At 40.0% G+C, this 16187-nt stretch overlaps 2 protein-coding genes across 3 annotated transcripts in view; one reads left to right on the forward strand and one right to left on the reverse strand.

Annotated features, from left to right (window-relative positions):
* Positions 1-22: 22 nt before the first annotated feature.
* On the reverse strand, positions 23-15997 carry jazf1b (JAZF zinc finger 1b). Its single transcript, XM_067601747.1, has 5 exons — positions 15751-15997; positions 5734-5806; positions 4835-5031; positions 3441-3610; positions 23-1889 (listed from the first exon to the last, which is right to left on the reverse strand). The coding sequence occupies exons 1-5, from the start codon at positions 15863-15865 to the stop codon at positions 1713-1715; spliced, it is 732 nt and encodes a 243-aa protein (XP_067457848.1). The 5' UTR covers positions 15866-15997; the 3' UTR covers positions 23-1712.
* creb5b (cAMP responsive element binding protein 5b) overlaps positions 15941-16187 on the forward strand; it is a 45225-nt gene continuing 44978 nt past the window's right edge. Inside the window, exon 1 of one of the 2 annotated variants that reach the window (XM_067601743.1) lies at positions 15941-16071. The gene's annotated coding sequence lies outside the window, so the exon portion shown is untranslated. The remainder of the gene's footprint in view (positions 16072-16187) is intronic. The other variant, XM_067601744.1, reaches the window with a different exon arrangement.

The raw sequence follows: 16187 nt of genomic DNA on the forward strand, positions 1-16187 counted from the left end.
TAATAAGACAGGAATCTTTAGGCACACATCAGAGGAACTTTTATTCTAAATGTAACAAAAGTTTACATGAAGCAGCTTTTTTGAAGAAATACAGTACATCACCATGAGTTTCTCCAAACAACCTCTGGTTTTGCCTCTACCTCATACACATTAAAGTATTGTTTGATTCTTTTTTTATTTCCAGAAACATATGAAAATATAATTTAATGCACTTAACACATAACAATACATTCACTGTACACTATATCAAAGACTTCACCTCCATACTGGCAGTACAATACTGTCACAATTCTCAATTGGTTTGTAGTTCCTTAACACTAACATCCATGCAGTGAAGATGTTATTTAATGGCTCACTGTTGATAAATCAGCTGTCTGGTGGCAACTTGAGATTCTGCGGTTCATTATTAATGATTCAACGTTTGCTCAACTGACATTACATTGTTATGGCACAGCAGGAGCCGAAGTGTGTCTCTTACAGCCTAACAGCACGACTGTGAGAATGCTTACAAGCCCCCTTTTTTCTTTTATCCATGACAAGGACAACCACATAGATTCACATGACCCGGGGAATAATGTCTGTATTCGGCTGACTTTGTCTGCACTTGTCAAAATAAAGCCATAGAAAGATCTGTACTGATTGGAATGGTTTACAATTCAAGGCAACTACATACAGAAATATAACAATACTGGAAACACTGGAGGTTTGGTGTACATCTTCCCTTGGTGCAATGTAGAACTTGCAAACTTTCTGCTCTGAAGGCCTTTTGCCTCGTTTCGGCAGCTACTGTACATACACCGGAAACGAGATATTGACTAAAATGTTTATTTGTTGGCAACTTGTTACAAAAAGTGCTTCAATTCCTCACTTGTAAAGTAGCAAGGAGAACTGCTTAAGTCTTCAGGAAAGTGACCGGGAGCATTAGGAACCCTGAGTTCCCATGATCCTTGGGTCAGAACACTTGGGCAGGATTGTGGTGCTGAAAATGCTTGCAAACATCACCTGAGATCATCCTTTGGTGCTCACACACACGTGTTTGCAGTAAAACAAATGAGAAAAAAAAAGGTTTGGAATATTTGTGATATGAAAGGAAAATTCCAAAAACTGATTATTAACATTAAATCTGATTAAGAATCAAACATGTACATATTGTTTCAGGTTGGATTTCTGATGTAACACACTTTTTTTTTGTTTGTTTGTTTGCCTCTGTCGCATTTAAGCACTTAAATGAGACATTGTATTACAGCCATGGTAACGGTGCCTCCATCCTCAAATAAAACATCCAAATCTTTCCTCAGTTTCGTCTGACTTCACACTGCCTTTAAAGCAGGACGTCCTACATGCTAGGCTACCTTGGTGTGGACCATTCTCTACTCTACGACATGCTGTCATCACCAACGAGCACCATGTGTCAAAAAATAAATTCAAATAGATATGATAGCTTGAATGTGCAAAATACAAAACTGTGAACTACATAATAAAGATTTAAAATTCTGAATAAAAATTAAGCACGAATAATAAAACATTTATAACATGCAAAATATGAAAAAATAGTGTCATAGCATAGTGGGATAAGAGAAAGAGAAAGAGAAGGACAGGGGTTGGAAGATGAAAGGAACAATGTGGGAGAAGAAACAGCCTTTGCTGGTGACGGTGGAGTTCAGATGATTGGGGAATGTCCTAAAGGAGAGTGCTGGTTGCTCACTCCATCTCTACTGCTGCATCTTGCGGATGATGTCAGTAGAGATGGGTGGGTGGAAGTTGATGGTGTGGTGGCGGAGACCCTGAGATGTTTTGTAGCTCTTCCCACACCGGCACTTGAAGGGTTTGCGCACCCTTATTTGGGTTCGGTGGCCATTCTTGGCATGATACTTGATCCCGTTCACATTCTGTAATGAAGCAGAAAGTTTGAATAAGTGTGCAGTACTCTGGGCAGGTTTTCAGTTGTTTTTATCGTAGTAGCATTGGCTGAATTTCCCACAACTAAGATAAGATCTGGCTCACAGCTGGTGTTCCAATTCATCCTACAAGTGTTTGATGCGGTTGAGTCATACACTGTATATGGGTCAAGTCAAGTTCTTCCACACCAAACTCAACAGACCTTGCTTTGTGCCCAGGGGCATTGTCTTGTTGTTTCATGAATTCCCTGAGATCTCAACAAAGGATTTGAAAGCACACTATCCAGTGTACTGCTTGCTGTAGCTTTAAAGGATTTTCAAGTCTGTCCTAAAACAACAGTCAGGTGCCTAAATGAACATCAAAACATGTTTTGCTCACTGTAATAATTCCTCCTGTTTATACTGGCCATTAGAAGATCCCCTCCTAATATGTTTATAATGTAAGTAATGGGAGACAAAATCCACAGTTCTTGTTTTGAGCGAAAATGTATTCTGAAGATAATATGAGGCTTCAGCTGTCTGAATTAGTCAAATAAAGTGAATATCTTCCACAGTTACAGTCTTTTTAGTAAAAAAAAAATCCCTGTTTTCCAGTTTAGCTGCAGTGGAAGGATTGTAACAAAAGAGAGCACTAAAATGACTGTAACTGAAAGAGTTGACTTGATTTGACTCATTTGACTGCATATTAGCTTCAAATAAACTTTTAAATACACTTTTTCATTTTGTCCCCCATCACTTACATTCAAAGTTCATTATGAAGGGATCTCTTAATGGTGTGTATGAACAGGAGGATTACAGCAAGAATTACATGTGTCAATGTTGATTTGGTCACCTGACTCATGTTTTAGGACAGACTTGAAAAACTGTGAACTTTCATTTTAAGATAGAGTATGTTGATTGGGGTGTCCATATACTGTACATTTGGCCATGTAGTGTATCTCGTACATAACTTCAGAATAAAAAGAGGACCTCATTCAACATAATTCTGAGGAAAGGAGAAATAAAATGTGCTCTAGTTACAATCTAGTTCTGCCACTGAACAGATGCCTAGTGCTGCTGCTGCCTCAGACTAAGTCATCGCCTATAACCCTGTCATTCACGTCAGCAATGCAATTTTCTCAGGCTGCACATAATTTATCCCAAACCACACACACCAGATGTGAATGGAAAATCCAGTAAAACCCCGCATTATTGAAGTGGACTAGATGTATGCATTTATGTTGACATGCTGTAATGCTCAACTAAGAACCAATTTTCCATTGTCAACCACAGGATATCTTCTACTATTTTGATTTTACATCCTTATTTCTGTGAGCAGATAAAATTACATGTCTCACTTTGTTCATTGCAAATGTATCAAGTATTCATTCTGTCTCGGTGGACATGGTGAAAGTATCTCACAGTTACATTATGTTTAAACAAAGTGATTCTCAAACTTGGGGACTCCCTAAAACCCCTTTAAGGGCCCCTGGGGGTCCCTGGACCCCATTTTGAGAACCACTGCAGTAATTAATCTAATAGGAAATGTCGAGTTAAACTAACCTTGTATCTCTTTTTACAGCCTGGGACGGGACAGGCAAATGGCTTCTCGTCTCCTCCGTTCATGCACATGGAGCTGAGGATGGACTCAGAGCTGATGGCGCTCTCTGTGGTCCACGACTCATCACTGTCTGACTCCTCAAAGTCTACCTCCTCTTCATCACACTCACTACCTGTGGGAGGTTGAAAGACAGACAAATGGTAAATGACTCAGTCTCAGGGCATGACCACCAGGGATGCAATCCTACCCACCAGTCTCCAAGAAGCTCTGATTTACGCACATTTCATGACTAATCTTTGGCAAGGAGATCCTGTCCTTTGGGTTTTGAGGATGACAAGCGTGAACCTTTCTCAACATGTGTTTCGGGGCAGTGTTCCCATGAACTCCATTTTACGTATGTTATGGTGCCCAAGTTTTGGGAAAAACTGAAATATGCCAATCCTGGGAAAGAATTTATTCATTTTATTGAGGTCTTGGGGTCAATCAGCTGCTGCTGTGTCATCACTTAATTAAAGATGTTATGCCGGAAGAGTAGCTACAAAACCACAAGAGCTAAAACATGACAGAACATTAAAAAACTGCATACTTTACAAAACAAGGGCATGACATTAAAATATTCCAAGGAAGCAACAAAAAAAACTTATTATATAATGTAGACAAATTAGCTGGACTATGAGAACAGACCCTGATTCCCTGTAGCTTGGATTTGAGCTGTGTTAGAAATATGTTTCCTCAAGCCCAGCATTCATTTGCAGTTCCTCATAGTAGCAAACATTAAGACATGTATTGACTTTCACATCAACAAAGAAATGCACAATATCTGTGAAATGTTACCTACAATTTAACAATGAAATATCACACAATTCGGTACAAGGATCAGTATCAGGAAGATGAAGAGCTGTTTACAGACAATACACAATAATATCATTTCATTTCAGTCAGTAAAATACATGGATTTTAAGCCCTTAGATCTGAAAATATAATGAGTAAAGGGGTGAAAATTTGCCAAATGCAACATTCATTTCAGCTGTTACAGCTAAGACCAGTGCTTTTTTCACCATCTACAGTGAATGAGCCACCTGTTTCATGCTATATACGCTTTTTCAGTACATTCAGGACATTTTTATGTGATTCTTACTTGATCCCTGAAGAGGACAATCACTCTTTGCTTCTGCCTTCATACTTTAAGACAGTCAGGACACTAGATGAGCTGTCTGGGATTCATATTTCCTTCAGCAGTGTGGATGTTTGCTCTTATGGTGTCTTGGAAATGAACCTCCAGACTGGAAAGTCAGTCTCCTTACACTCTCAGAGTGACACCACTCTGTTGCTGACCTTTGCTGAGTGTGTATTCCACTGCCACGAAATGCGTGGTGAGTGTGTCGAGAATGGTTACCTGTGGGCGTGCTGCTACGGAAGGAAGAGGAAGGGGTGATGGGTGGGGTAACTGGAGGGGTGAGGTTTCCACTGGTATGGCGAGGCGGAGTGGAAACACTGCTGCGAGACAGATTGCCTGTCAGAGACAGAGACAATTTGGGCTGCACCTTCTTCTTCAGAGTCTCGTGCTCTCGCCGTGCAGCATCTGTCATGAACCTGCAGTGTGGGATATGAAGCTGGTCAGGATTTGAAAACTTTAAATGAAAAGCGGGGTCTGTCATAGATTTGACACATCACACTGTCTTGATGTTGCAAAAATTCTCCTATTGAAAATTTACTATTAAAAAACACATGCTTGAAAAAAAAACAATCATTCCATTCCCATCAAAAAAAACTTACACGAGGGTTTATGATGGATAGCAAAGTCTTTGGTAAATGCATATCATAAAAATTAAATGTTAACATAGACATTGTTAAAGCAGAAGTGGAATTAACAAATTAAGCGATAACCACATCAAGACGTGTTTATGAAGGCAGGGAGACAGCGGCAGACCTTCTTGTATACTGGCTTGTTGCATAAGGCTTTTAAAACTACTAGTCAAATCACCATATCAAAGACGACTGGGATGCACCCAGTGCAATAAAAAAAACCCAACTACCAAATACAGAGGCAATTCATCTAAGCAATCCACCAGATGACATCTAAAATCGCTGGTGGAGCCTCATACAAGCAAACACATTATAGGGCACAGTGGTTATACTCACTGATGTAGAGCACTTTTGTATAAATCTTTACAGGCCCAAAGACTAATAACGTTAATGCCATAATTATTTAAATGAATTTATGACATAGATTTAAATAAGAGCGAAATGTGCTGTTTTCTTGCTTTGATGATATGTTACAGTACATTTCTTTACCTGTTGATGTAGCTGAGGGCAACATATGTAGGCTGCTGCTGCTCCTGCTTCTCCAGCAGACGGGGGTCTGTGTCTGAGCAGATGAGGGAGACAAAGGAGTGGAAGAGTTAGACACATACTATGCGTATAAACAGTTGTACAATGCTCTACCATTAGAACAGAATAAAGACATTACTAAATATCGAGAACATCAGTGTGCTCAGTTTTCTTTTTCTAGCATTCTTTGTCCCAGATCCCATCTTTCTCCGACAAACCAGAAGTTAGTAATGCAGTGACAAAGACATGTCAGACCCTTGAGCTCCTTGAGGCACATTTGTGATTTGTGATATTGGGATATATAAATAAAAATTTGACATGATCCCTCACCAGCTTCCCACCCACAAACTCTACTCTTCTTGTTTTCAAAGAAACACCTGCACTGGTGTTGGCAGCTTTCCCAGGACCCCTCAGGCACAGAGGAAAGGAACGGTGGTGCTTCCTCAGGAGGGTTTATTCATTTTGATGGGAATTTTATTATTTAAATATTAAAACTGGGTTAGAGACAATGAAACACACTGATCAATACAAACTTTTCAGGTAGGTTTTCAGTAAACAGACACCAGTAATACTCCTTACTTTAAACTTGAGAAAAAATAATTCAAACCTCTTGCACTGGATTATGATATGCTTCAGTTGAAGATTGCCACTGTACCTTTAATTTTTGCTGAATTGATACAAATTTGTGCCTTATACTATCAGAGGCTACTTTTGCACCTTTATGTACCTTAGTGGTAGATAAAACAGGTCCACATCTGGTTGTCAGTACAAAAATGGTATCGTTTCTTGTACTTCTATTTTTAAGTCTTGATGAAGAAGGCTGGACACATTATAATGACATTTCGCACTCTCCTACTTTAAAAACTTACATCAGTATGTCCCTGAGCAGTGCACTTATCCCCCATCTGCTTCAGCTGAGCTGCTTGGTGGCAAACAGTAGCAGACTGTAGTAAAACTGGGTGAGTCCCAGGTATGAATGTTCATGAATGTGATGAGTTGTGCTGTGAAACAGCATGCATGCCAAATAGTTGAATAAAGGCTAATAAAAATTACTTGGTGAAAGTAATCAAAAAGGCAGGATATTGTGCAATATGCACTTCAATTAGTTCAAACATGATGTCATGCACCACTGTCTAGACTGAAGTCACTGTGGAGTAAAGGGCTGCTGGAGAACCTCCGCAATCTTCACACTGACACTGGTTACTGAACTTAAGTAAGGTTAAAGATGCAGTGTGTAGGATTTAGTGGCATCTAACAGTGAGGTTGCAGATTGCAACAAACTGAATCATTTCCCCCTTCCAAGCATGCAGGAGAATCTACAGTGGCCGCGAAACTCACGGAAATGTGAAAGGCCCTCTCTAGAGCCAGTGTTTGGTTTGTCCGTTCTGGGCTACTGTAGATACATGGCCGTGTAACATGGTGGGCTCCATGGAAGAGGACCTGCTCCCTATGTAGATATAAAGGGCTCATTCTAAGGTAACGAAAACACAACGATTCTTATTTTCAGGTGATTATACACTAATTAAAACATACTTATGAATATTATATTCCATTTCTGCCAAGTCCGTTCTGCCACCAAATTCTACACACTGCACCTTTAAGTTGAATTCATTGCCTTTGCACTCTTTGCTGTATGATTAGGCTACTTCCCTGTTTGTAACACTTGTTTTTAAAATAATAAATATAATAAATAAATAACAAGAAAGTAACACATTGCATTTTTGAAAAACTGCTCTGCAAACACCACATTTCTCATACATGACACATACTGTGTTTTTTCATGCTGCGCTCCAGACATTCATCTTGTTCAGTGGTGCTAAATGTACAACAATCGCCAATCCCCACACCCTGAGGTGAGGCGGGCCTGACTTCAAACGCTCTTCCCACTGCCATCCATGTGGGAGAAGAGAGATGCCCCATAAAACAACATTGTCTACCACTTACCAGCTGAGCCTCCCTGTCTGCCTCTGACAGAGCTGTGAAAGACGGCTACCCCCATGTGGTTAAAAATATTGCTAGTTTCCATCCACAAGCTCATTTATAGACAGCCATTACACCTAAGGCTGTTTGTGGCATTAGATTATAAATTATGCAACGACCAATAACTAAAGTGCAGCCAAAACAAAACCTGTATATTCGGTGAGCAGTGAACATGAGTCCACTCCTGGTTGATGCAATATAAAAACTACTAAGGCAATGACAAAACACATGGAAAAAGTGCATGCAACACCTTTGTGAGCTTGTAATAAAACCCTGAGTCATACACAATTATTACTTCCACAAGCGGTGTTGGGCTTTTACTCCTGTTGGTTTGTTTGTCTGGAACAAAAAAACCTAAAAATAGACTTGTTGGACAAAGACAATGTACCAACAACTAATTAGATTATGGTGTTGATCAAGATGAATACAGTGGAAACAGAAACTTGACTTCAAATCACCTAGTTATGTCTGCAGGGACATGACTAGGGTTGGTTATCAAACATCAATACTTTCTGAGCACCAAATGAAATTTGTCTGTACCGTCGATTATCAATAACTGTCAAGTATTGAAAGTTGGCATAAAATACCTTGTCATAGTCATGTTTACTTATGTTTTGATGCTTTGATCAGAGATTTCTGAGCTAAATCAGGAAACAGCTCATTTTAAACTTTTTTTTTGTTGAGTAAAGTTCTTGAATTGAGAAGTAAAAATGAAAATGAAATGGAAAGAAAAAAGATTTAGTAGAAAAACATGCTAATATTTTTGTAAAATAAGGTGTCCAAAAAAGTAGTAGTTTGCTCAGGTACCGGCACCAATATTGAAGAAATTCATATGGGTGTAATCAAGACATAAGTTACACATTGGATATTTGAGGATATATTGTGTATTCTTACAATTCAGTCTGTTATCACACAAAATTGGTCTCTCTAAGCTGTTTTTCATTCATTTAACTTCTCTTTGGGTGGAGCAAATCACTTTTTAACTGTTTGAAAGATACCAACGTGGTGTAGATTGAAAGTACAAACTCACACGTACACACATAACCATCCATAAAGGAAACACACAGCAGACTGCACTCTGTACACTACTGGCTTAATTCTGTCATGACGGAGGCGAAAGGTGATGTTGACCAGTTAAACTCAAAGCAAGCCACATTGAAGTGTACATGAGAAAGCACACATTTTAAAGGTCTAACAGTAATCTATGACAACAAACCAATGTCAGCCTTCCTTTAAGTAGACATGGGTTTGACAAGACACAGGGCATCATCCACTCAGTGCCTGAAGCCAAGCCGCTTGGTTGACGCTAAAAAAGTGGCAAAGTTTTATGACACTGGCAGGTAAGCTCTAAGAACAGCTCAAATCTCAGCGCCTAGAGACTCAGAAGGTTTCTCTTAAGGCCTCAATCGTAAGCAAGTGTTTCATTAACAGTGGATTTATCCCCTGTGAGAAGGATAGCACACCTCTCTCTATTCTCCAGCCAAAGTCATGGAAACAGAGTAGGAAAGACACGTTCATAGCGGCAATATTCCCCTGCCAAAAGCCAGAGGTAGTGCAGAGACTATTTTGAGTGCTGTGTGTTGGTATGTGTGTGCGTGAGTGCATAAGAAAATCCCTCCTAAGATCCCTAATGAGCCTCCAGGAGTGGAATGGCAGCCTGCTCATGGACCGCTTAAACAGCAGTGGATCAATCTGTTCCAACACACTGTAAATCACACACACCTCAGGTGGGGACTAGGGAGAAGGAGGCCTGCAGGGGCCGGTTCCCCGCAGCCTCTGCTATTCTTTTGGGGCCACCAGCAGTCAAGGATCAGGGTGAAGGCGCCCCAAGTAGAGATGGGAACCCCTCTAATCAAACTTCACAGGTGGTCTACCTTGGTGGCCAAATATCAGAAACCTTCTGGGGAAAAAAAAGGGTCTTTATTTACTGTCCCTTGTTTCAGAGGCAAACAGTCACTTCCTATACGCCTAGGTGATTGTTTACATACATGGTGCAAAGTCAGGTGTGGACAAGCAGAACAGATGTAGTGTAATACATCTAATATGTTCTGTATATAACAATGCTACTAATTTTCTGATTTTCAGTGATGTCTTAAGCACATATGAAGCAATGACTATCATTAGTGTCTATGTGTGAAACGTGTCTACGGGAGCTTATGCTGGCTGAGTGAGTGGCTGTAGTGTGCGAGTGTAACAGGGGACTATTTTAGCCTCACAGTTTATAATGGAGGCATATGTTACACAAGCACAGAAAACATACATGATGCAATAACATGTTCTCATTAGGGCCCCTATGACGACCTGCAACAGGAAACCAAGGGACGATCACACAACAAACCTTCCTAAGGCAACGGGGGAAGTGACGCCTCCTGCCCTCTCATAACGCCCTCCACGACCCTCACACACACACACACACACACACACACGCCCCAGACGCACAGCTCCCTCTCTCATTTCCACCATAGTCTGGCTCTCCCATCCACCCTCACGGCCAAATGCGCTGTGGGGTAGAGCAGAGTGGCGAGCATTATGGTGACATGTTTATGGTGGCTCTGAGCCGCAGGGGACATTACCAGGAGTGGTGGCACAGGTAATTCATTACGATGTGACCTCTAAGGAGGAAATGAAAAGGAGTCAAGCTCCATGTGTAAGCTGTCTTTGCAGGTTGATAAAAAACAAAACAAAACATGATCCATCAAAAAATATGTTTAGTACAGGCAGCGATTTAAACATATACACATGCATTAATTCATACACACGTTTGTACAAACACACAGATAAACACATGGGAACATGTATAAAACACACACATTCATAGCTGCTCATTGTATACATATGGTGCTAAGGTTTAAGTGATTTTTAAACAAGTCTGCCATTCTTTTTAAGCTGACATTGGTGATATCCAGCACTTTGTGCCAGAATTCAACATCTTTAAATTTGGCCAATATTAGTATTTGTACAATACCAATACAGTATTTGGTTTATGTTTAAATTACAGGTACTCAGTGTGAATTTCTGGAAGGCTGGAAAAGCCCAGTGACACAAACAATTATTATTAGAAGTAGTTATATGATCAGATCTGTAAGTCAGGGCCACACTTATTCACAAATAGAATTGGACCAATAAATAGGCAATAAATCAGCTAATTATATTGAAAGACAATAGCTTATTGCAGAAATATTGGTATCTGTGTTTATTTCGGCCGATAAATAACAGTACAGAAATGCCAAAGATATATTTGAGGTAATTTAGGAACAGCATCACTATCCAATAGTTTGTCCAGCAAAGAGCACTGGCAAGTTCATTAACTGTACAATGTAAATATTTTAGTCACAATACTTAAAAAAAATACATTTAAGTTATCTTTATTAAAAATGTTTTTGTAAAAAAAAAAAAAAGACTATTTTTTAAAATTTCAAAAATCAAATATCTAAAGGTGGGGGTGTTTAATACATTAGGCTTTTAAATGAAGATATAATATGTGAAACAATTCAAAAAGAAAAAATACTACTTTATATGTGCAGCTGTAGTAAGAGAGGAAACCTCAAACCAGCAGAATTGGAAATGACTGGAAAATATCTGATGATTAGCAACATCATCCTTTAAAGGACAGGTATGTAAGATTTAGTGGCATCTAGTGGTGAAGTTGTAGATTGCAACCAAATGAATACACTTCCCTTCCCTTCCCCCTCCAAACGTGCAGGAGAACCTACAGTAGCTGCGAAACTTGCGAAAAACGCAAAAAGTCCTCTCTAGAGCCAGTGGGATCCACTCCCCATGTACATATAAAGGGCTCATTCTAAGGTAATGAAAGCACGATTCTTATTTTCATGGGATTATATACTGATTAAAACATACTTATGAATATTATATTCCATTTCTGCCAAGTCCGTTCCGCTAGATGCCACTAAATCTTACATACTGGTCCTATAAAGTAATAACTAAACTCTTAAAAGAACTTTTTTAAAAGAGGACAAAACTGGCACATTTGATCTGCATCAAACTACACCCCAATGATGTGTAATGTCAACATTGGTAGTACATTATTATCTCCTATGAGGAATGTTTTATCGAGTACAGCAGCCCCTCATCTCGCAGTCACTGCACAGGAACAGGAGCAGCGGTGTCGGGGGATGGGGAAATGTAATTAGGCCCACCAGGTGCACAGATCAGGGAACTAGTTACTGCTTTTCAAATTTATTACTTCCGCGCAGTTTTTGGGGGTGCATACCAAAATCTCCTAAATGAGCCTCCAGTGAGGATTGGCAACAAACAGACCCATTGTTACCGAGTCTGGACACTTCAGGCCATCGTTATGCCAGGCCCCGGTAGTACACACATGCACAGGTCTAAATAACACAGTCGCTATTTGCTTCTGGTCTATGGAGGCCTGGTCGCTCAGTGACAAAGTAAACATTTCATTGGCTTAGTGTGTGCAGTTTTTCATACCACACAAGAACACCAGACCATTGAGGAGATCTTTCAATCTTTACAACACAACTTAGGCTCAGTGTTAAAATTTTCCTCTGGTTCCGCTGTTGTTTTCTGGGGCTCATTAGCATGTGCTCTCTTAAACTTTGCTGAATTTGTTGACAAAGGTCTAAGTGGACCACCCAACACTCATATCATCACCTTAAGTTGGCTGTCACGATGCTGGGATGTAAGAGGATGAAAAATAGCTGATTCATTATAAAATTTTTGAATCATAAATGTTAAGGGTTGGAAATTGATCTGTAACCGGATTTTATTTGATATCAGGTTCAATCTTAGCTTTCAGAAAAACAAATAACTGTTACTACACATTGCTGTCTGTGTTAATGAGCATTTTAAATGAAAGATGAAGCTGGTCATCATGAACTGCAACCAATAAAATCTTGGAGTTTCTTCCAATACCCTCCTAAAAGTACAGTAATGTTTAAAAATACAATATACCGTATTCAAGTATAAGAACTAACTATGAAACACTACAATACACTGTGCTGTTAAATGTGACTGGGAAGTGAGCTTTGGTCTTATAGTGCAGGCCGGCTCCCTTTACCAACAGCAGAGCAGCGCCACCTCTTGTTCACAGACCTGACCAGCAGGCCGGCTGGGGAAAACAGGCACAAGAATGTTTGCTTGTTTTCCAGGCGCCTAATTATAAAGGAGAACGTGCTTTAAGCAGCAGGCCACCAGATGAGGAGGAAGACAGGCCAAATCAAGCACTCTGTCTGTAATTATGCTTCACAGGCACTTGGCACAACGCGCAAGATTTCGCACTTCTCAGAGTGGGCACAGGCCAGCGGACAAAGGAGGGGGGCAGCAAAGTTTTTCCACTCTCAGCCAACTAATTGCCTCATTATACCCCAATAAGTCATTTGGAAGCATTTTTTTCTACAGCTAACACCTCGGACACATGCACAGCACACAATCAGAGGGCAGAGGATATTAAAGCCAGTCAAGCAACAAACAAGAACAACAGAGACAGCTGGGCCTTGTCAGCTTCAATAATAAGTGTCTGAAATATTAGATTGGGTAACAGATGCAGGAACTAACTCAGTGTCAAACTGTGAGGAGGGGAATTCACTTTCTAGACTATAAGCTTAGTTAAAAGACATAAAAACTTCAAGCACTTGGAGCTAAACATCTCTGCAAGACTAAAGTTGTAGTTTCTGACTGACTTTTTGTTAAGCTTTATTAAATACAGGGATAAAGCAATATAGTATGGAGGATTGAAACAGACAATACAATGATAATAAATATATTTCTGTATATTGATTTTCTGTTTTAATTATGTGTCTATTTTATAACAAGTGATTCTAGGGAGCTAAATACATTGGCAATGTGGCACTAGACACACAAACACGAAGTTCTTATATAAACTCAATACTATTTAATTTTCATGTATCACTGAAGTAAATAAAAACATGATACATTATTTTCCAGATATAGCTAGAAATACTTTTCCACTTTTCACTTTCACACAGAGGTGGATTATTAGATCAGCATAAACCTTTTACACACACCCGTTCACAGCTTCTCAGAAAGTTTTATGATAAAACAACTCAGACAAAGTTTTTATGTCCATCCATCATGACTGCCTAGTCATCACCCACTGGTAGTTAATGTTCTTGTTTAGCCTAACAAAAACAAGGGGTGGCACTGTTTGTTGTCAAGAAGACTGTTAGTGTCTTGCTTTAGCATATGAACTAGTGAAGGAAGACCAACTTTCATGTGGGATTTAATACCATATAAATACATTTAGATATAAATATAATACATTTTAATCATTTGTATGACCATGTTGCACCTGCACCATGTTGTCATATGAGAGTCACCAGTTACACCATTGAGCAACACAGTCTACAGTGACCTGCTCCAGAGGTATTTATTCCAACTAGTAACACATGTCTGTCTTTACAGGTTGTACTTTTTTCCAGATTTTCAGATATATTTTGGGATGGCCTACCAGTGAACAAGAACTTCTTTTTAAGTGTTGCAACAATTTTAAATTGTGCATTATAGAAGCAATTGTTTCAATGAAGTTATAAAATAATGGCACACGTATATAGTAGATTGGTGATCAACACTGATGACATCATAAGTCTGGCCTATAACACAAGAGTGCATATTTAATTGACACACCAAAGAGCCCACTGCTGCTGAACAACCCATGCTTGCAAACAATTAGGGATGAATCAATGTGTTTTTTAAAGCCAACACCAATATCTGATATTTTTCCATAACAGCTGTGAAACAGACACCGTGGATTTTGTAAGTCTTATGACAACTGCAGCTGTAACAAGTTTGTCAGACACGCCTGTAATAATGCAATTACATGTGTAACTATTGTGTTGCAATTTCACACTTGTGTTGGGTAACATACTCTTACTTTCAAATGATTATAAAAATGCAAATTCAACAACTGGCTACTAAATAATTGCACGCATATAGTACACTGTTTATGCAGATACCACTATGTAACTATCAACATAATGGACAACACTACACACCCCCTACACAACCTTCTGGTCAGACAACAATGTCTTCAATCGGAGGTTCCTTCAGCTCCACTGCAATAAGAACCAACACAGGAGGTCATTCCTGCCCAACGCAACAGTTATCTACAGTGGTTCCCCTCTGTGCCGGGAGGGAGACTCCTCCACTGAGTGGCAATGCACAATGTACATTTTACATTTAATTTGCACCTTAAAGTTCTATTCTTAAAAGAGTACTTTTATGCTACTTATTCTCTTGCTTATTCAGTATAGAACTTTTACCTGTGTTTTTGTAAGCTACATGGATTTTTTGTCATCTATATGATAGCTGCTGTAACACTGACATTTCCCTTTGGGGATAAATAAAGTAGTCTATCTATCTATCTTTCCATCTACTACCAAAACAAAATAGTCTGTTCTACCATTAAAAAGTTGCAATAGCTGAACAGGATAAACTACATCATGCAAGTAGAGTGTTTGGTTGCATCCAAGCAGTGTCAGATCCCTGGTGGAAACTAACACTTCTTAAGTGATAAATAAAACATAACATAACAGTTATTTGCTTTTAAAAGTGAATACTTGCTTCCAGTAAGTAGTATAATCTAACTAGTCTACAGTATGTTGTCAAGTGGATGGAAGCAAGCACATAATAATCAGTGTATCTTCACTGGCTCATGTTGACCACAAGTTAACTCGCGACGCTTCAGGGCAGCTCAGCGCGCGGGCCTCGCGCTGCAATAATGTTGCACGGGCGACCCGACGGGGCGTAAAGAAACAGTCTTCCTGTCGGGTGTTTCAGGGCTGGTGTTGCAGCGACCTAAACAGAGATACACCGTTTATACAGATCCACGGGTGTTGAACAGGAACTGCAGTGTCTACACAGAAACATGAACAGCCACCACACCTAGCAACAGGGTTGTCAGGACGCAGGAAGTAACTTGCTAGCTCGCTAACTTAGCCACTTCTGCTAGCTGCAAACCTCGGCCATTGCAGCCTGCGGCGCTCACTACTTGTCGGCTCTTACCGATGTGGTTATCCTCGATATGCACGATGAGCTCGGCCAGAGTGTCGAAGTGAAGTCCGCAGCCCCCGAACCTGCAAGCGTTGGAAAAGAAAGAAGCAGCGGCGATGCCTGTCATGGTCGCTGCTGCATTGGAAATGAGGGCAGGCGGCGGCAGCGGCAGCAGCAGCAGCGAGCAGCGGGGAAACAGCAGGCGGACAGCGGTGCGAACAGCTGGAGCGGCAGGGGCGGTGCGCGGTGACTTTTTCCGAGCTGCGTCAAAACAGCAGCTGGAGAGACACGACGAGATCGGAAGTAAAGAGGCATCGCCTTCATACGAAAAGTGTAAAGTGTTTTTGATAAGATTGTATATAAGTATACACAGATTTGATCTAATAATTGTGAGTTGTATACACATAATCTTACATTTGCAATCAACAACTATTTTCATTATTGATTAA

This window comes from Thunnus thynnus, chromosome 10, assembly GCF_963924715.1.
Source record: "Thunnus thynnus chromosome 10, fThuThy2.1, whole genome shotgun sequence".
NCBI lineage: Eukaryota > Metazoa > Chordata > Actinopteri > Scombriformes > Scombridae > Thunnus > Thunnus thynnus.

What these genes read in the sequence shown, in the direction of transcription:
- jazf1b (XM_067601747.1), bottom strand. Translation starts at nt 15,865, where the DNA reads ATGACAGGCATCGCCGCTGCTTCTTTCTTTTCCAACGCTTGCAGGTTC. An exon ending in TATCGAGGATAACCACATCG is followed by an intron (nt 5,807 to 15,750) that starts GTAAGAGCCGAC and finishes TCATCTGCTCAG; the next exon opens with ACACAGACCCCCGTCTGCTG. An exon ending in CCGTAGCAGCACGCCCACAG is followed by an intron (nt 3,611 to 4,834) that starts GTAACCATTCTC and finishes AACCTCCCACAG; the next exon opens with GTAGTGAGTGTGATGAAGAG.